The 20,057-nt window shown below is 55.6% G+C and overlaps 1 protein-coding gene across 15 annotated transcripts in view; it reads right to left on the reverse strand.

Moving 5' to 3' along the window:
• Positions 1-20,057, reverse strand: part of RALGPS1 (Ral GEF with PH domain and SH3 binding motif 1) — a 297,855-nt gene that overhangs the window by 17,862 nt on the left and 259,936 nt on the right. For 12 of the 15 annotated variants that reach the window (XM_061154630.1, XM_061154620.1, XM_061154631.1 and 9 more), the window contains 3 exons: positions 10,274-10,400; positions 8,865-9,022; positions 6,625-6,676 (listed from right to left, as the gene is read on the reverse strand). In XM_061154630.1, coding sequence (XP_061010613.1) covers positions 6,625-6,676; positions 8,865-9,022; positions 10,274-10,400 — 337 coding nt within the window. The remainder of the gene's footprint in view (positions 1-6,624; positions 6,677-8,864; positions 9,023-10,273; positions 10,401-20,057) is intronic. The other 3 variants (XM_061154633.1, XM_061154632.1, XM_061154634.1) reach the window with 2 other exon arrangements.

A 20,057-nucleotide genomic window follows, 5' to 3' on the forward strand; every position in this document is an offset into this window, starting at 1 on the left:
ACCCGTCAGCAGTACACGGGCGATGCAGCCACGGCCACCCCAGCCCTTCCTGAGCCCGTGCCAGCCTGAGGAGGGGGTACCAGTCTGGGAGACCAAGAGCACCCATCAGCAGCTCCCAGACAGGCAAGGGAGGCCCGGGTGGGCTGGCATCCCCAGCAGCTCTTCAGCCCCGCCCCATGCTCAGTCCTGCCCCGACCCTGGTGTTGGGGGCTCACACGGTCACCCACTTGTTGCCCAGGCTGAGTCCTCTGGGCCCTGGGACATCCCTTCCAGCAGTTTTTGTTAAAGGACTTTTGCTGCCTGGGAGTCACATTCTTCTCTGGGCAGTGTCCCTGATCCACTGAGTGGGTCCCTAGGAGCTGTATTTGTACTGGATGCTTAAGTAAGGGGACAGAACAACCCCTGATCCAAGCCAGGTCAATCAGGTTTTATCTCTGGCAATGAGGAATCAGATAGGAGAGGCTGACAGTCAGGCTCTGCAGCTCCTTGAAGCTCTAACATGTAAACTTGGGAGCTAAGAGGTGTCCCCAATGTGAGCTGAGAGGTCTAGAAATCTGGGCTGCAGACACAGCGGAAAGCACAGTAGATATGCACAGAGAGGAGTAACACGAGGTGGAAGGAGGGGCCTGCCCCCCTTGCAGGTCCCGACCCTGAGGGGCTATAGGTGCTGGACACAGAGGTCACGGGCAGAGATTTTTCAGCTACCTGGGAAGCTGCAGCAGCTAGCTGCAGGGCCCAGCCCTTGTCTGTCAGGGCCCAAGGACAGGGTCAATCAAAAGGCCAGGGACTCTGCCCACTCTTCTCTCCCAGAGGAGCCTGAGCTCCTGGGTAGAGACTTATTTACCAGACTTCAGTTCCTGATGCTGAGACCAAAGCAAGAGATGGTGCCTTCGGGGGGAACCAAAATCAGAAGCTTGGCCCATCACCCAGCTGGGCTGCCACCCAAGGCAGAGCAGCAGGATGGAGGCACAGAGTGGGATGGACCTGGGAAACCAGACTGAGGGGTGAGCAGGTGAGGGACACGAGCCTCGGGGGGGCTACTGGGCCTCTGCCACAGGGGGACGGGGTGGGGTTGGGGTGGGGCAGCGAGGCCCTTGGTGAGAGTCATCCTGAAAACACCACCTTTACCCTTGCACTTCAGTTAAAGTGGATCCCTCGCCTCCAGGATCACCCCCCAGAACCTTGCCTCCCTCTCCCAACACATGGCAGAGTTTGGGGCCCAAGAGGCACCCCTGAACCCCAGTCCATCTCAGGGCATCTGCCAGAGTCCCCTGACCTTCTCCAGGAGGGAGAGGAATGTTTTCAAAGGCTCTACCTTGGGAATGGCAGGCCTGGGGCTCTGCTGCCATGATTCCATTTTCCTGGGGTCTCCCAGAGGATGCTAGGAGATTCCAGAGGCTAAAGAGAGTACAGGGCAGAATCTGCATTATAGAATCTCCCCTACACTCCAGAGCACCCGTGGCCCAAGTGTCGACAGCCCCCACTTACAGGTGCCTTCCCCACAGTTCGGTCACCCCGGAGGCCAGCAGGCATGGTGGACACCTGCCTTCACGCAGTCTATCCATCCCAGGATGACTGAACTGCCACATGGGGGACTCTCTCTTCACCCTACCCAGTCTGAGACTCCAGGATCGCTCGCTTGCTGGCAAGAGGTTCCTACTGAGTGAAGTTCATACACATCCCAAAGTAAGTTCCCTGACCAGAGCAACTGCACTTACACGCCCAGATCTTCCTGTGAGCATCCTCCCTGTAGAGTTGGGGGCATCCAAGGCTCAGAGAGGTTGAGAGACATGCCCAAGGTCACCGAGAGCACAAGCAGCCCTGACCTCAGCCTCCCCCTCCCCCAACACGGCTGACAACATCCAGAAGCCACCATGACCTCCCCCTGCAGAGGCACATGCAGAACTCCAGAGACCAGGTTCATCGCGGACCCTACCGCTCCTGCAGAGCCTCAGGGATGCTCAGCATCCCTGATGGAGATCCTCCATCCCTGATGGAGGAGAGGCTACCTCTCCTCCCAGGACATGGCTCAGGCCTCGCAGCCTCCCCAGGTCCCTTGACCCCCACCCCCGAGGGCCCACTCTAGTACTTTTCACTCGGTGTCCTTGGGCTTCTGCCCAGAAGTCACCCCTGAAGTCGCCGTCTGACTCGATCCCCCCTGCTAGACTTTGCCATCATGTCCTCTTCCCGACCCTCTGTGCACCTGGTGTGTTGACCAAATCTATCTCCCACCGTGGCCGCGAGCTGTGACCATCCCCCTGCTGCAGCCTCCCCCTCCCCCAGAAGGCAGGGTTTGGGAGGGTGGCTGTGGCGGGGAGTGGAGGGGTGGTGTTGCAGTTTCTTCTCCTGCTCCCTTCCCCTCTCCCACCAGAGGGGGCTTCCTCCAAGGACCCCTCTGCCTCCCAGGCTTTCCACCACCCGTATTTTGGCCAGTTAGTCCCGTGAAAAGGCTCTTCCTAACAGGCTAGAGGAGACAGGAGGCTGAGTGTTTCATAATGAACTTTGTGACCTGCTTTCCTATTTTACCCCTTAAAAGCTGACCCTTAAGCCTTTCTGATTATGTCCTATTTTAGAAAAGTTAAATGTTACTTTTTCCTGGGTGAAAGAGAAACATTTAGCACTTGTAGAAAATTTGGAGACTACAGAAAAAGAAAATAAAGGAAAGAAACTCACTCAATAACTCTACAAGCAGAGATAACCAAGATGAATGATCCCATGCACTTTCTCACACACACACACACACACACACACACACACACACACACACACACGTGTTCATCCCTGTCATCCACTCTGCTTTCTCTAAAAGCCTCACTTAAAATGTTTAACTCCTGGGCTGATACTCTTGTTCTACTCAGGCACAGAGAAGCAGCTGTTATCCCTTCCCGACATGCCTGCCTAACAATCGCGCTCCCCTTCCCCTTTGTGAGGAGCCTGAAGTTGGCTTGAGGTCAGCCTGGGGCAATGTCCACAGCCCCTACATTCCAATTCATCAAGGACTCGCAGCGTTGATTTTAAATGCCTTTCAGGGCCGTCCCCTCCCTCCTTGGGAAGGCAGACGTGATGCGGGGCTCTCTCGCCTTTGTCCCACTCCCAGGAAGCCGGAGGTGAGAGAACAGCAGGTCGGGGACGTGAGGGGGGTCCCACGCTTGCCCCCTCCCCAGTGACTCTCTGGCCTCTGGTTCCCCGGAGGTCCCTGAGCCAGGACCACCACTCTGTCCTCATTCTGGGCCCTGACGATAGGGGAGGGTCTTTGGGGGTCTCTGAGGGCTAAGAAATGACCCATACCACCAGGGTCTGGCCACTTCCTGGCTCCCATTTCTTCCCATCCCTCCCCAGCACTCAGGCCTGTGACTCGCTGAGGCTGAGCTGGATGAGGGACAGGAGATGAGCGGAGCTCGGAAGTGACCCTTGAACCCCCACTCCACAGGCCCAGCAGGAACAGGACCCAGTGGCCACACCTGGCCCACTCCCACAGAGAGCAGCCCAGAGGGTCACCAGGATACTGGGGGCTCCAACACGCCTGCTCTTTAAGATTGGCCACTTAAGTCCAAGCTCTGAACTGCAGAGGATCACCCAAGGGCGCCTTAGGGCCCCAAGGCTGAAATATCCAGGAGTGTGACCCAACCCGGGGAGATAAACTCACAAGATGGGCCACATGACCGCCCCCTTAGCCAGACAACAAGAACCATCCTGCTGGTCTGTTCACATGGCCTCCAGGCTGACTGATGTGGCCTCAGACCAACCGAGGGGTATGTGCTGGTGGTGGTGGGGGCCACTGGCCTGGGCCTCCCTGCCACGCAGGCTCGCATCTGCTTCCAAGTGTCTCCCTGGCCAAGGCCAAGTTTGTCACTAGGGTTGGGGCACTGGTGGGCAAGTGAGTTGAAGGTTGTACCCTGTTAAGTTTCAGGGCTGCGGGGCAAGGTGCTCTCCCCCTGGCCCCTGCCTGGCCTCTGGGGACTGGGGAACTAGGACCTCTTCCCCTATGGCCCAGCCCTCTCCTGCACCCTAGTCTCTGGTTCCGAGGTCACCATCTCCTCACGCAGATATAAGGATGCAGGGAGAGCGCATTCTTACAGTGTCTGCCGGGAACAGCAGGTGGGGGTCCAGGAGGGGAGGCTCTGTGGGTGTACCTGCTGGCCTCTGGGCCCAGGAAGAGTGAGGCCTGGCTCCCAGGGGAGAGGGAATCTGCCCCCCTTCAATGAGTAGGAGCAAAGTGGTGTGGGGAAGGCCAGGGTGGAGGGGGGTCTGGTGGGTAGGGCTCCAGGTAGGCAGAGCCCAGGGGAACTTAGGGTCACTGCACTGTGAGAGAAAGAGCAACGTTTTGCAAAGATTTCGAAGGTGAGGTAAAGCCTCTCCAACTCTGCCGTGGGGTGAATGTGCACATGCTTTTGAGGGAGCAGACTCTTTCTGGGGGACATGAGAAGAGGCTAGTGCAGGATGGAAATGGAGGCTGGAGCCTGGGCCACCGGGGTGGGGGGGCACCTGGCGTCTGGATCGTCAGGGCCGCCTTGAATCTCCAGAGCAGGCGGTCTCCTGTTGCCCTCAGGAAGGAGGGGCCGGACTGGGCACGGGGTCCCAAGGAGATGAGAAATGGGGGTAGGGTGCTGTTTCGAGGGCCCTGGAGGCAGGCTGAGCACCTGCACCGGGGCTGTGAGGGCGGCAGGTGCTTGCTGGGAGCTCTCCAAAATGGCCTGTTAGAGACACTTGGACGTAGAGTGAATCCACCGCTAAACTCTAAGTTGAATCTACCGCTAAATCCCAAGTGGAAGAGAAAGAATCCAAACGCCAAAGTGTGCAGTGTTCCCCTCTGAGTGGAACACAGCACTGTGCTCCTGAGGCGGGAATTCGCTCACCCGCTCCCTTCCTGGCAGCTCCCATCTCAGTCATGGGGACTCGGCAGGAACCATGTCCGCCACCCTCAAAGACTAGCGAGGTGTTTGGCAGGGAGAAGCTGCTTAATAAACAGCTTTGAATGAATGAGTGAACGAATGAACGAAAAAATAGATGAGTGAATGAGTGAGCGAGTGGATGAGTGAATGAATAAATGAATGAGGGAATGGGGGAGTAAATGAATGAACAAATGAATGGATGAGTAAACAAGGGGATGAATGAGTGAATGGGTGAATGAGTGAATGGGTGAATGACCGAAGGGATGAATGAACATGAGCAGGTCCAGGTCTGGGCACTATTCAGGCTTGTGTGTGGTTGGGGAGACGCTGGGTTGCCTGTAAGCCCCCTTTCCTCAGGGTCACCCCAGGAGTCCCCTGATTGGTGCTGAGTCAAACTTCCGCCAGTCAGATCTGATGTCTGCCTGCTATCTGTCTGACTCTCGCCCCCTGCTGGGGTAGCAGGCCCACAGAGAGGGGGCCTGTGCTCCCCAAATCAGAGCCCGGCAAATGTCCCTCCAGGAGACCTGGGGCGGGACAGAAAGAGGAGCTCCGAGGGCTTAGGATGTCATCTCCCCCCACCCAGCCCCCCAGCTAGGGTATCACCAGGACAGACAGACAGGCTGAACGACGTGGGGCCAGGTCCTGCGGTGTCACAGAGGCTCTGGCTGAGGCATGGTCATGACCATGTGGGCCCTGCGGTCGGGGGGGGGGGGGTGGATGTGGGTCTGCTCTGCCCCGCAGGGGCGGGTGAGGCAGGACCACGCCACCCGTCTGCACCTTGATGTCCACAGATGTGAAACAGGGACATTTTACAGGTAATCCCCGTGCCAGAGGGCTTGAGGACTGGGAGAGACCAAGACAGCGCCTGGCACACGGGGAGCCCTCAACAAAGCTCACCGTCCCCGTATCCCATCCCTCCGCCCTGTGGGGCCCCGCCCGGTAGGCTGCACCTCCCCTCTGACCATTTATGATTGTGGGGGCTGAGCACCAGGGGAGGGGCGCGGGTGTGGGTGTGTATAACTGTGAGGGTGAGCCTGTGTGTGCCTGTGGGCCCCTGTGTACACAGGCTAGAGGTGGGGCTACTTTGCAGGACGATGCAAGCCTACTTCTGTGTCACTGGATGCCCCCTACTCCCCCAAGAACTTGAGTCCCCACAATGCCCTTCACCGTCGGCGGCGCCAAGGTTGCGGGAGCTCCCCGTTCACAGGGTCCCTGTCTTCCCAGAGCCCACCTCTGGGCACAGAGAAAGTGTCAGCACGTGGAGGAGGGAGGCGCGGGGAGGACTTCCTGGGGCGGACGCACTGGCTGCAGGGAACCTTGGGCAGAGTCCCCTCGGCTCACCTGCGCCCAGGAGGGTGGGTGTCAGCCCGAGGCCACAGGGGTGCAATGCTCTCAGACCCCACCAGGCGGAGCCACATGTCCGTCTCCAGACCCACTTCTCAGGCTTCTGCTTTCGAGAACCCACATCTCAGTCCTCGGTAGCTCGGCCTGAGGGAGAGGTGCTGGCCTCCAGACTCCCGGGACGACTCTGGACCCGAGGATGAGGAGGGCTGCCCCATCCCACGCCCATCCTGTTTGGGCGGCCTCCCTGCCCCTGGGCCGCGCTGACCTGTGGAGCCACGGGGCAGCCCCCAACAGGCTGGGTGAGGAGGGTGGGGCTGGTCTCCGGCTCCCTGGACTGCCCTCCCGAGTGACTCCCCCGGGAGGGAGGCCCAGCCCAGGCCACACTCACCTTTCCAGCCCTGAAGACATCTCTTCACTAAACTCTGAGCTCTCACTACTGCCTGGAAAAGGAACACAGATGAGTGAGCGGGGCGGCCTCACAGGAGCAGGGGGCGGCCTCGCAGGAGCGGGGCCACTAGAGCGGCCTGTTCTCTGCCGGGCCCAGGCCCCGAGCTGCACGGATGTGCCAGAGGGACACCGCCTGACCCGGGGGTGTCGGTGTGGCTCGGGCTCTGCTCTGCTGCTGCTCTGTCTGACACTCGGCCCACCCCGTCCCACGGTTCCCAGGTGGGCCTTCCTCTCCCTTCCCTGTCCCCTAAGTGCTGTGTCTGCCCGCACACCAGTCCCCGGGGTCAGGACCCTTCAGACTCTGTCTTGGCCTGGCCTGGCTCCACCACTGCCCTCCTTCTGGCCCAAGGGAAACTGGGGCCAAACAGGGGCCAGATGAGCACTTCTTCCTCCAAAGGTCAGGGCTGGACTAAACGCGGGCAACAGAGCAGCTGCTCAGCACTGGACAGAAGCCCCCACAGAGCGCCTTTCAGAGCCCGGGGCAGTGTGCACACAGAGGGCTCGGCTTTCCCCTGGCCTGCCCCCGCAGGGCTGACTGGGACTCACCAAGGCCCAGCTTTGGCCACAAGGAAGCAGAGAGATTTTCCTTGGAGGCGCCTGGGTTCTGCCCTTTCTGCCTGGGCTGCCTGCTGGCACCACGGCCGGGCAGTGGGAGTCGGGGGGGGGGGGCGGGTCCCAGGCCCCTTGGCAGTTTCAGGACACAAGGACCAGTTCAGCCCCAAGCAGGGCCCAGGGATACAGGGCCGTGAGCTCCCAGCTCCAGCTCCAAACAGAAAAACCTGAGTGTTCGGGAACTGCCCCGCCTGGTGACCTCCCGCCTGGACACCGGACAGCACAGCATCTGACTTGGTTTTCTGTCTCAGGAATAGCAAGGCTTGGGCTCAGGCACAGCTCTGAAAATCTCCTGGATGTAAAACAGCTGTTCTGCTGCCCAGCCCAATGCTCTTGGGCCGGCATTTCCCAGGCGGGCTCAGAACCCCATCCCAGGGGATTCTCCAAGGAGAAGGGTTCCAGCCCAGACAGTGTGGGAACCTTCGGGCTCGGCTGACTCCCGGGAGACCCACAATGCCCATCAGCACAGTCAAGTCTCTGGGAAGAGACCCGCCACCCTGGTTTAACCCAGCATTTCCCCAACTCACAGACCCTGAACTCTTCTCCCAGCTGCACCTAGGAACCCCGGGCTACACTGTCCCAAGCTGGCGGAAACCCCTGAGCGGGTCCAAGGAGGAGCACCTCCTCCCTGGACAGATAGCAGACACGGGCTTTGCTTGTCACACACTTTCTAGGAAGTGGGAGCCAGGTGCCCCCTTGAGGCCACACTGCCTCAGAGACTGGCCCCGTTTCATGGGATGGGAGATTCCCGCCCGATTTTCCTGCATGTACCACGTACCTCTTCCTTCCCATGTGCTGGGGCCCTCCACCCTACTGGTCTCTGTCTAACCTGCTGCCAGCCCCGGGAGGGCTCCCTGTTAAGACAGACACACAGACACACAGACTACAGAAGCACAGCACACTGAGGACACGGCCAGCGGAGAGCACACCTGTCTGATGGCAGAAGTGACTGGGTGACCTGGATTCCACGGGAGGATGGACCTGTGACCAGAGCTCAACACCATCCTTAGCTCTGACACCACCACCCGCCATCCTGGCCCCAGCAGCTCAGCTTCTGTCTTTCTGTTGACATAAGCACCATTTCTGGCTGAAGTTCAGACATACGTTTTCATCCCAGAAGGTCAATTTTTCATCCTCCCTTACTTTGGCTTCTCGGTATGAAGACAAGCACATGGGGAGCACCCCGGGGCCGCCTTGCTGCCGTCCCCAGGCAGTCTCTCCTCCTTTGCCCTGCGGGTCAGGGTTTGTGGCTCCCCAAGGATGGAGCCCCGTGGGGGCAGCAGCCACCAGGCTTTGGCAGTTGCCTGCCAAGGACTGTGGGTCTCAGGTACATGTCCGTCCTCTGTTTCTTACCCCTCTCAGGGCCACTGGCAGGATGAGGACAAACCCAAGGCCCTTTGTAAAGCCTTGGAGACTGGGAAGCAAAGGCCTCTTTGGCTCTGGCAACGCCTGTGGGGAGCCCTCTCTGCAGGGGGCTGCGGGGCCCCCGGGCACTGCAGTGACGGACACAGACACAGACACGCCAAGCCGTGGCCCACCTGCTGTCGTGTGCAGGCCGGGGACGCTTACCGAGGGAGAGTCCGTTGGTGACGGCGGAGGAGGAGGCGAGGGCGAGGCCCCTGCGGGGGCTGCGGGACTCTAGGACACTGTCGTCTAGCAGGTGCCTCGCTTTCTCCGACGGGAATGTCGCGCTTTTACTCTCAACTACACTCAACTGACACATCATACTGGAAAATGGAAAGGAAGAAAGAAGGCAAAGCTCCTTATCTATGGAGCAACAGTGGGTCCACCTGCCCCAGCTGGAACCAGGGCCCTGAGCAGAACGGCACCACTGCGGGAGAAAGACCCTCACCCAGAACCGCAGTTCTATCTCCCCATGGCGTGACCTTGGGCAAGTCACATCGTTTTTCTGAGCCTCAGTTTCTCTGGCAAATGGGGACTCACGCTACTCACCCTGCCTGTCTCCCAAGATGACTGTGAGGCTCAGGTGAGCAGACGGTGCTTTTGAGTGATGGGGTCAAACAAGCAAAAAGATGGCTGACGCTGTGGTCAGCACACCTGCTTCTGGAGTCATACACCTGGTCCAAGTCCTTGCTCCAGCCTCACCCATCACTGCCAGGCGCTTCTCCTGTCGGACCTCCTGGCCTCATTCTTACAACATGAATCAGGCAGTGCCTACTCCAGAGGCCTGTGGGGGCCCAGCGAGAGGAAGCTGGACAGGCACGTGGCAGTGTATCCAGCACCGAGCAAGCTCCGAACTCTCGGAGAAGCAAGCCTTTTCTCCCCCAGGCCTAGCCTGGGCTGGCTGAGGCTTGTGTCTTAGCAGTAGGAGGATGAAACGAAGGAAGGAACAGAGAGAAGGAGAGAGAGAGAGGGAGAGAGGGCAGAAGGGACCCAACTGCTCAGAGTTCTGTGCCCAACACCCTGGGGACATGCGCACAGCTGCCCAGCCATGCTAAGGACCATACATGTCCCCCAGCTGTCAGCCCCATGGAGCCAGGGGAACCTGCAGCAGGCTCTGGGCTCTTCAGGCTTCCTGTAACTTTCAGCAAGTGGAGATGCTGAGCCCTGACACACAGGTGCCATGAGATACCACGTGCTCCCTGGAGGACTGTCATGGTGTTTCCTGGACTCTGGGGTTTTCTTTCCACAAGGAGGCACTAACCGAGCTTGGGCAAGCCAGCTAGAAGCCCACCACTACCTCCCTGCCCTTCCCTGCACGCCTCCTCCATCAGCTGCTGAGCCCTGGAGACCTGTCACTAGTACACGGGCGATGCAGCCAAGGCCACTCTCACCCTTCCTAAGCCCATGCCAGCTTGAGGAGGGGGCACCAGCCTGGGAGACCAAGAGTGCCCACCAGCAGCTCCCAGACGGGCAGGGGAGGCCCGGGTGGGCTGGCATCCCCAGCAGCTCTTCAGCCCCGCCCCATGATCGGTCCTGCCCCGACCCCGGTGTCGGGGGCTCACGCAGTCACCCACTTGTTGCCCAGACTGTGGCTCTTCCTGTGTCTCGGAACTGGGGGTGTGGGGAGGCTGCCGGCCACAGAGGCGTCCGGACAGGTGGGCCGCCGGCTGAACCTTGCGGAACTGGAGCCGCTGGACGGACCTGTGAACAGAGCACAGAGAGTGAGGCGAGGGGCTGGCGGGGCTCAGGGGAGGTGGGCTGGGTTTGGGAGTAGACCCCTTGCTCAGCTGACAGGAGGGGGCAAGGTTCCCCAAGCCCTGTAGCTGTCTACTCACGAGACCCCGACCCCTCACCCCCAGCTGCCAGGCACGTTGTGATACACGTAGTAAGCCTGACAACAGGCCGTCAGGATGGCCAGAGTCCTGCTGTGCACAGCGTCCCTGGCCCGACAGCCCCGCTGCTCACGTGGAGGAGAGCGCCATAGATGGACGAGGGGTGGAGGCGGGGGTCTGCAGCCTGGCCTGTTTCCCCTGGGGCGGTACTTCTCACAGCCACCCCGCTGGGGGACAGAGTTGAGCCTCAATAGTGTGACTTCTGAGTCCAGGTCCAGGGCCTGTACCCCTGTGCCCTTCCAAGGCCAGATTCTCTTCTGAAGCACATGTCCAACCAAAAGGGATGTGTGCAGGGCTCACTGGGGGCAGTGGATTAACTGGGAGAGACAGCACAGCCAGGCAGGCAGGGTGTCAGACACCCAGGCCCATCTGTTATTGCCTGGGTGACCTTGAATGGGTTGCTTCCTCTATGAGCCTGTTTCCTCATCTGAAATGTGGGAAGAATGCACTCACCCTGCGGGTAGCCGGGAGAGGTCTTGGGGTAACATAGGCAGAGTTTCACAGTTAGTGCTCACTCTGGTTTTATTATGATAATGTTACCCTGTCCTCCTCAGCCCCAGTCATGGGGCCAATGGAAGGTCATCAAAGCCAGGGGGTTGGGGTCACAAACCCCACTGAGCAGCATGTGCTGAGAGGCTGAGCCCTTCATGTTAGCCACATTCACAGCTATTTTCTGTGGGGTGTGGTCTAGGCCACTGTTGTCTCTTTAGTTTCTGTGGTTGTGATTTGGGAAGGGAGGTCTTAAGGTGTTAACCAAGCTGGGTTCTTGGACTCGAATCAACAGAAACGGATAAGAGATCAGACGAGGAATTCAGGCAAGGCTTTAATCAGACTCACAAGGGAGCAAAAACAAGCAACAGGTTCCCTTGCTTGCTCCCTGTGGGAAGGCGATCTGGTTCCTTAAATGGGGTGAGGGCAGGTGCAGATCAGTGGGTCAGGCCAGAGGGGTGGCCTAGGTGGTCTGCCCGCCCCCTGGTGGTGCTGCACAGAAGGATCACAAGCAGTATCCTGCTCCAGGCACCTCAGAAGTGGGGGTAGGATTTTGGCCCTTTTGTATCTTATTGTTTGAAATTTGCCCCAACTGCACATGCCTGCAGTTATTTTTAGTTCCTCATAGTTTCTTTGTATCTGCTGCTCAGGAGACGTTTGTCCAGGTCAAGCACTGCAGTAAAGGGCCCCAGGTCCCAGTCTATGTCAGAGGGAGGTGACCCCAGATGACAGCTGAGCCATAGCTACCTGGGCCAGACACTGGAAATGGGAGCCAGGGTTTCTGCAAAGGGGCTCGGTCACTTCCGGTGGAGCACATCGAATGCGGGGCAAACGAGGGGGCTACTGCCTGGCTGTGCTGGGGAACATCCTGGAGGGCCTGTGAGGCCAGAGGTCCACCCAGGGCTCCAGATCCTCCACCACAAGATGCTGCAGATCCACTAGTGACCTAAGGGTCCCCGTGTCCTCCAGCAGGCTTGGCTCATTCTTATTTTGGCATCCAAAACAACGACCCTTGTCCCCAGCCTGTCCACTATGGGAAGTCCAGCTTCTGGCACTTCGGAGGGTTGCCGATGCAAGGAACTCACGAAATCTCAGGCTCTGACCTCCCACTCTTGGCGGTCATCCCCCCTGCCCCGTGCCTCCTCCACATCCCACTCCCTGACGCCTACATCCTCTCCTTCACTTCCGTGAGGCCCCACCACTAAGCCCTGCACTAGGTCTCCACTGTTCCCTTCAACAACTATTCCCAGGTGTCAATCCCTCATTCAGCCCCCCTGCACAACTATCAGACCCTCTCCCCTCCAAAATGCTGCCACTCTCCTGCCACAAGAACACTGTGCCTGTTGGGTTTGGTTGCCCTCAATCGCCACGTGCACCTCCGGCGACAACAGGCTTCCTGCCAGGCCCCCGGGGAACAGGGACCTCCGCCCCAACCTACTGTTCCCTCTGAGAATTCACTGCAGCACTTCCCCTTCTCCTGCTCAGTCCATTCCCCAGTTCCTGCACACACTCTTAGTTTCTCTCCTTCTGCAAAAGAAGGTCCCCTGGCCCGGCTCTTCTCCCAGGCGCCACACTTCCTCAAAAACTGGCCTGCCCCCCACTCCTCTGCCGCCCCCACACTCCCTCCTCGAGTCACTAAATCTGGTTTCCGTTTCCTAATGACATTTCCATTGACCTCCTTTGGGCCAAGTCGTCAAGCTCTCATTGGCTTCCTTGCCAGCGCCCTTGGCGGCTGACGCGGGCGATCACTCCTCGTAAGCCTCTGCTTCCTGGGTGCCTGTGATGTCACTCGCTCCTGCCTCTCCCTGAGCGTCTTCGATTGCTGTCACTCAGCCTCCTCCATGGGTTCCTTATCCCCCAGAGGCTGGTATTGTCTATACAAGCCTCCCTCTTTGGCTCCTGGTTCTGATTTGATTTTAACTCAGCAGGTTGGCTGATGACTCTTAAACCTTTACTGCCATCCTTCTTTTTTGTTGTTGTTGTTTGTTTTAAAGAGCAAGGGAGCTTATGGAAATGCACAACAGTTATTTATTTTTAAAATACTTATTTAGTTACCTGGCTGCACTGGGTCTTCATTGTGGCATGTAGAATCTTTAGTTGCAGGCATGTGGAAGTTAGTTCCCTGACCAGGGGTCAAACCCAGGTCCCCTGAATGGTGAACCCGAGGAGTTTTAGCCACTGGACCATGAGGGAAGTCTCCAGCCATCCTTTTTTTTTTTTTTTTTTTTTTGAGCCTGAGACCTGCATTTCCTTCTGTTGGCTTGATCCCTTCATCTGAACTTTCCTAAGATATCATAAGTTCAGCCAAGGTTGAACTGGAACCCTCTTCCTGTATTTCCAGCCTTGGCTGGAGGCCCTGCTGGCCACTCAGTCACCTGGCCTGGAAGGAGCAGTCATTGGCTTCTCCCAGACTGTGACTTGCCTTTTCTCTTTTTACTCGGTTCAATTCAGTCGCTCTAGTCATGTCCAACTCTGCAACCCCACGGATTGCAGCACACCAGGCTTCCCTGTCCATCACCAAATCCTAGAACCTACTGAAACTCATGTTCATTGTGCCAGTGATGCCATCCAACCATCTCATCCTCTGTCATCCCCTCCTCCTCCCGACTTCAATCTTTCTTAGCACCAGGGTCTTTTCCAATGAGTCAGTTCTTCACATCAGGTGGCCGTAGTATTGGAGTTTCAGCTTCAGCATCAGTCCTTCCAGTGAATATTCAGGATTGATTTCCTTTAGGATGGACTGGCTGGATCACCTTGCAGTCCAAGGGACTCTCAAGAGTCTTCTCCAACACCACAGTTCAAAAGCATCAATTCTTCGGCACTCAGCTTGCTTTATAGTCCAACTCTCACATCCATACATGACTACTGGAAAAACCATAGCTTTGACTAGATGGACCTTTGTTGGTAAAGTAATATTTCTGCTTTTTAATATGCTGTCTAGGTTGGTCATAGCTTTTCTTCCAAGGAGCAAGTGTCTTTTAATTCCATGGCTACAGCCACCATCTGCAGTGATTTTGGAGACCCCAAAAATAAAGTCTCTTACTGTTTCCATTGTTTCCCCATCTCTTCTTACTCGCCACACACAATCACCAAGACCCCTAGGTTTTGTACACCCCGTCCCTGTCCATCTCTCTTGTCACTGACTGGTCTGAGTTGCCACACTTTCTCTTCTTCCTGCAGCCAGTCTAAACTTCTCAAATCCAACCATCATACAGATTCATGAAAGTTTGATAAGTGAAAAGCCTGAAACGGCCAGGGGCATGGTGCTCAAATCCTGTTATACCTGGTCATTTCGGCTGATCTTAAAATCCTGAAGAAGAACGGGATAAAGTAGTCACAACAAACCTTGAAAAGAACAGCACAGGACTTGTCCTACCAGTTGTCAGACCAAAACACAAGACAAAAGTAATTGAAACAGTCTGGTATTGGCACGTGGACAGAGAAACTGTTCAGTGAATCAAAAGTAAGAGTCTAGACTTCTCTATGGTGGCGGTGGCATTACAAGTTAAAGGGAAGGCAGGGTCTTTTCAGTACATGGGTCCAGAACTCTTAGGTTCCATGTGGGAAAAGATGAAATTATTGAGTCCTCCTACCTTACACTATGCAAGTGGATTAATGACATATATATGAAAAGCAAAAATGCCAAAATACTGGAAAGAAAAAGGTGACAACCCTTATGACCTTGGGGAAAGGAAAGAAACAAAAGGCATAAACCTTCAAGGAAAAAAAATGAGGGAAGAGAGGCTCAAGAGGAAGGGGATAAACGTATAATTACGGCTGATTTGTGCTGGTTTTCGGCAGAAACACAACACTGTAAAGCAATTTTCCTCCGATTAAAAAATACACTTTAAAAAATGAAAAAATTTGATTAAACATTTCTGTACCAAATCAAGCCAATAAACAAAAGACAGGAAAAGCAACATTAGATGGCAAGGTGTAGTCTGAGAGAAGGAATATGTCACCCACATCACCATCAAAGGGTTCCGGTTTAGATTTATAGAGAACTTCAAATACCAGTAAGAAAGAGATATACTCCCCCAAGAAAATGGGCAAAGGAAATAAATGGGAAATTCACAAAAGAGGAAATGACCTCAGTTACCAATAACTATATGGAAAGATGCCTTATCCTCACTGGTAATAATGGGAATGCAAATTACAGTAAAACTGAGATACATTTTCAACTCACTAGATTGTTAAAAAAAAAAAAAATGATTAGCCTGACAGTATCAAATGTGAATGCTAGTTAAGGGCTCATTTGTGTGTCAAATACTTGAAAAGCAATTAGCAATGCTGAGAAAAGGTGAAGATGCCATGCCTTCATGGCATCACTGTGACCCCAGCATTCCAATTCTGGGTGTCTGCCCTCAGGAGATGTGCATCCATGCACAAGGGGGACACATTTCCTTTCCAAGGACGTTGAATGGGGAAACAACCTGCATGCTCCTTGGTAGAGAAATGAATAAGGGAGCTGCAGTTCATTCATTCAACAAATTCTACAGAGCAGGAAAAAATGAAGAAACTGGATCTGCAGGTATCCATGTGGATACAAACCATATGACAGAAACATATGGTAAGCAGGCAGAGCGAGTTGCAGATGAATGTTTAGGTGAATGGCATGATGCCACTTATGTAGTATTTTAAAAACCTAGTATATATGTTTATATGTATGCATGCATGCTAAGTTGCTTCAGTCATGTCCAACTCGGTGGGACCCTATGGACTATAGACCTCCAGACTCCTCTGTTCATGGGAATTCTCCAGGCAAGAATACTGGAGTGGGTTGCCATGCCCTCCTCTAGGGGATCTTCCCAATCCAGGGAATGAACTTGCGTCTCTTACGTCTCCTGCATTGGCAAGTGAATTCTTTACCACTAGTGCTATCTGGGAAGCCCATATATAGGTATACGTGTAGTAAAATACAAAAATCCACACAGGAATAACACAAAATGGTATGGGGACAGTAGATACTTCCATACGGAAGAAAGGGAACAGATGGAGTGTAATCTATCTGTAAACAATTAAGGAGATAAAAAGCAAATATGGCAAAATGTTCACTTCCGTTAAATATGGGTGGGAGGTACCACAGATATTCTCTTTGTAGAAAGGTTTCATGATTTAAAATGAACAGACTTGAAAAGCAAGTGGACACTTTCTCTGTGCCAGGTGCCGTGCTATGGGCTGTGCTGGAGTCCAGGTCTATCCTTCCCCACCCTTTGCCAGGAACTGGGGGCTGCACGATGGGGCCTCGGTCGGCGGGCTCCCTTCTGCCTGGTTGTCTGGGCCACCTGGCCAGGTGGCAGGAGACAGCGCTGTCAGAGCTGCTCCAGGTCTTTGCTCAAAACCCATCAACCAGGACTTCCTGGGAGCTAAGACGCCACGCTCCTAGTGCAGGGGGTCTGAGTTCCATCCCTGGTTGAGGAACTAGACCCCACATGCTGCAAAGAAGACCAGGCAAATTCAAATAAATAAATTAAGAAAACAAAACCCATCAACCTCCACTGTTAGCAGAAGTGTCCTTGCTTAAAACTTGCCAACTCTCCCACCTCTAGCAGGAGTGAATATAAATCTTTAAGTTAAAGGGTCCAGAGATAGAAAAGGAAACCACACACACACACACACAAAGAAAAAACCAGATGGAACCAGCTGGGACCAAGATGGCAATGAGTGTGATTTCCAACAGACTCTGAGTCTCCTTGTACCTCCATCTGACTATATTAGCATATTAAATGACACATCCACTGGTGGCCAAGACTGGACATTAAGGACCAAAGAAGGATAGAAAGGGGGTGGCACCCTAATCCCTTGAAAAAGCCCCATCCCTCCCCCGGTAGACTAAGGCATCTGCCTCCCCATTATTAGCCTCACTGCTCATCCCTTTGTCTTTACTCTGAATTTAGTTCCTGCTTCTCCATTCTTTGGTCACTGAACAAAGCTTCTGCTGTGTTGATTTCAGCTTCTGTTCTGTCATTTGCCCACTCAGACCTGAATGGAAGTAATAACCTTCCTCCACCGAGACAGAGAGCTCAGACTTGGGTCGAGCAGGGGGATCCAGAAGACTTAATTTGATAAGAGGGGGAGCTATTTGAGGTCCCGATTCCAGCCTGCATGTGGCACCATCTCAAGAATTGGGGCTCCGACAGACCAACCCATGACAATGACTCAGAGAGTCGTGGCCTGGACTTCGCCAACCCTGGGAGGGTCCATGGGAGCCAGCGAGGTCTGCGGCTAAGCTTTGTGTACACTTGCACTTTCCTGGGAGGGGTTCCACGTCGCCGTCAGCTTCTCTGAGACTGTCTTAACCAGGGCACGTTTGTATCAGAAGCATCTGGAGGGTGTGTGAGAAACGGAGTTTCTTGGGCCCATCCCAGGAGGGCCCGGTTCTGCGGGCCTCAGGCGGGTCGGGGCTGCTGCTCTTCGTGTGGTTCTGATGGGCACCCCATGAAGAACTTCTGCTCAAAGCACCGGGATGAAAGCAAGTTCTGTCCTGGGGAGACATCTCGTGTAGCGGCCGCGGGGAGGAAAGGCGGCATGGAAGCACCCGGCCTTGTTTCTGTTTTGTACGTATTGCTCAATAAATGAATCCGTGAGGAGGGTGGAATGTGGCTTGTTTATCAGCTGCCTGTACGCAGGATCACAGTCTCGCTGCCTGAGTCACTCTGGCTCCCACCCCAGGCTCAGTAAGTATTTTATAAAGGTCAGATCGCCTGGCTCCTCCCCGTGGTTGGAACCGGTGGTGTCCCAGCATTAATAACAGTGATAATTGAGCACTGCAGGCCTGGTCTCTGGCTATGTGTGGTGTTGCCACCCAGAAGGTGGGTACTCGGAGGAGGCCCGCTCCGCAGGTGAGAGAGCCTGTGAGCAGGACCTGGGCCCTGCGACACTATCTGGGAACTGGGGGCAGGGGGCGGTGGGCGGTGGCCCGTGGTGGGGAAGGAGCTCAAGCAGTTCAAAGGTCAGGCATTAGGGGGAAACTGAGGAAGGAGGAACATGGCGACACATTCAAGGTGATCTGATCTAAGTAGAAGGCACTTCTTGAAGGAAATGTGTGATGGATAAACGTCCAACTGCTGCTCCTGAGGAAGGGAAGGTGAGGGAGACTAACACCTATTGTGCACCAACTGTGTGCCAGGCTTGTGTAAACGCTCCGTTGCTGAGTCCAAAGACTCCCGAGCCATCAACACTCTTACAGCTGTCCTGCGGGGGCCTCCCCGCCCCCAGGTCACGTGGCCGACGGGAGCTGGGTTTGCTCCTTGAACCGGCCGTGTGTGCGGTGGGAAGTGGACACTCCGAGGCTCTTCTGGGAACCTCCCTGGCCTCGGCTCTCCCCTCACCCACTCCCTTCCCCACCTGTCTCCCAGAGGTTCCTGCACCCTGTCTCGGACCCTAGACAGGCTCTCCCGAGCCTCGGGACTCGCTTCTGGTCACGTCCACTCAGCTCCTGACTCCCCCTCCAGGCCGAGGCCCGGATCCGCCCCCTTCTCCTTGCTGCTTTGGGTGGGAGACAGGCCTGGCCTCAGATGCCCCTGAACTCAGCTGTGGGGAGGTGGGGGGCTGTGGTCTTCCTGGGCCCAGGGTCAAGTCTGATGCTTGCCTTGATCTTCTTGCCTTGACTGCCTCTCAGTGCCCTCCATCACTCCCATCCCTGCACTGCGGACCAACAGCAGGACTTTGACGCTGAAGCAGAAGAATTTCCATTCAGCTGGGACCTGGGCGGGGGGGGGTGGTGGCCTCCCTGCCAGTAAGTGACATTCTGCTACTGAAAGGCCTCACGTGCCAGCCCCACCAGGCCTGGGGTGGGGTGGGGGCGCCATGTGACAGCACCCGGGACACGTGTCTTCTGGGACCAGTTTGGAGCTGGGTGGCTGACAAGTTTGTTCCTCCGTGTCCACGGGGCAGGGGCGGTGATAATGGGCTGGGGCTCTGGCCTGCCCTAGTGGAGTGTGGTCCCCGCTGCCCAGCCCGATATGGCACGAGCAGCTGGAAAAACTGACCACGCGGCTTGACTATCTCAGAGGATTGCTCTATTTTTCCTCAGCATAATTTTTCCATGAATAATCTTTAAGTGGCTGTTTCTTTAGCAGTTTTATTGGAACATATGAGAACTGACAGTCATTGGGGAACAAGATATCATGAACGAAATCTGGTTTTCATTACACTTCTCTCAAGAAACCAACATGCTGCCCAGCAGACCACTGACTGATTGGAAGAGAAAAGAACACAGAGCCTTCTAACAAGGGCTCTGGAGTGGGCGGGATCAAGGATGATGAATGGCAACAGCAAAGAACGTGGGACCCAGAGGCAGACAGGCCTGCGCTCCCACTGGTACCTGCCACCTCCCGGTGGAGCGACTTTGGGCGAGGCACCTCGTGCCTCTCAGCGTGAATTTTAGGTCTGCAAGACAAGGGCACTAAGCTGGCCTGGCAGCCCCCTGGAGAGAAGGAAAGGACAGAGCGCTGGCCTCTCTCCTTCCTAACAACACCCAGAGGGGTGCGGCCCAGCCACTCTGAATTAGCTGACACTCTGCCTTCGTGGAGTCACAGTCAAGTGGGGACAGAGACAAGCATCCAGATAATTACACCCAGGAAAGACACCTGCTTTGATAGGAAAAAATGAAGAAATATGGTAATAGCAATAACTACATCAATGGGATAACTATCACGACTGTGCCAGAGCTGGCGATGGTAATGGGTGACATTCACTGAGAATCTACCAGGGGCCAGCTGCTGCTAAGTCGCTTCAGTCGTGTCTGACTCTGTGTGATCCCATAGATGGCAGGCTCCCCCGTCCCTGGGATTCTCCAGGCAAGAACACTGGAGTGGGTGGCCATTACCTTCTCCAATGCATGAAAGGGAAAAGTGAAAGTGAAGTCGCTCAGTCGTGCCCGACTCTTAGCGACCCCATGGACTGCAGCCTACCAGGCTCCTCCGTCCATGGGATTTTCAATGCAAGAGTACTGAAGTGGGTTGCCATTGTCTTC

Source organism: Dama dama, chromosome 11 (genome assembly GCF_033118175.1).
Source record: "Dama dama isolate Ldn47 chromosome 11, ASM3311817v1, whole genome shotgun sequence".
NCBI lineage: Eukaryota > Metazoa > Chordata > Mammalia > Artiodactyla > Cervidae > Dama > Dama dama.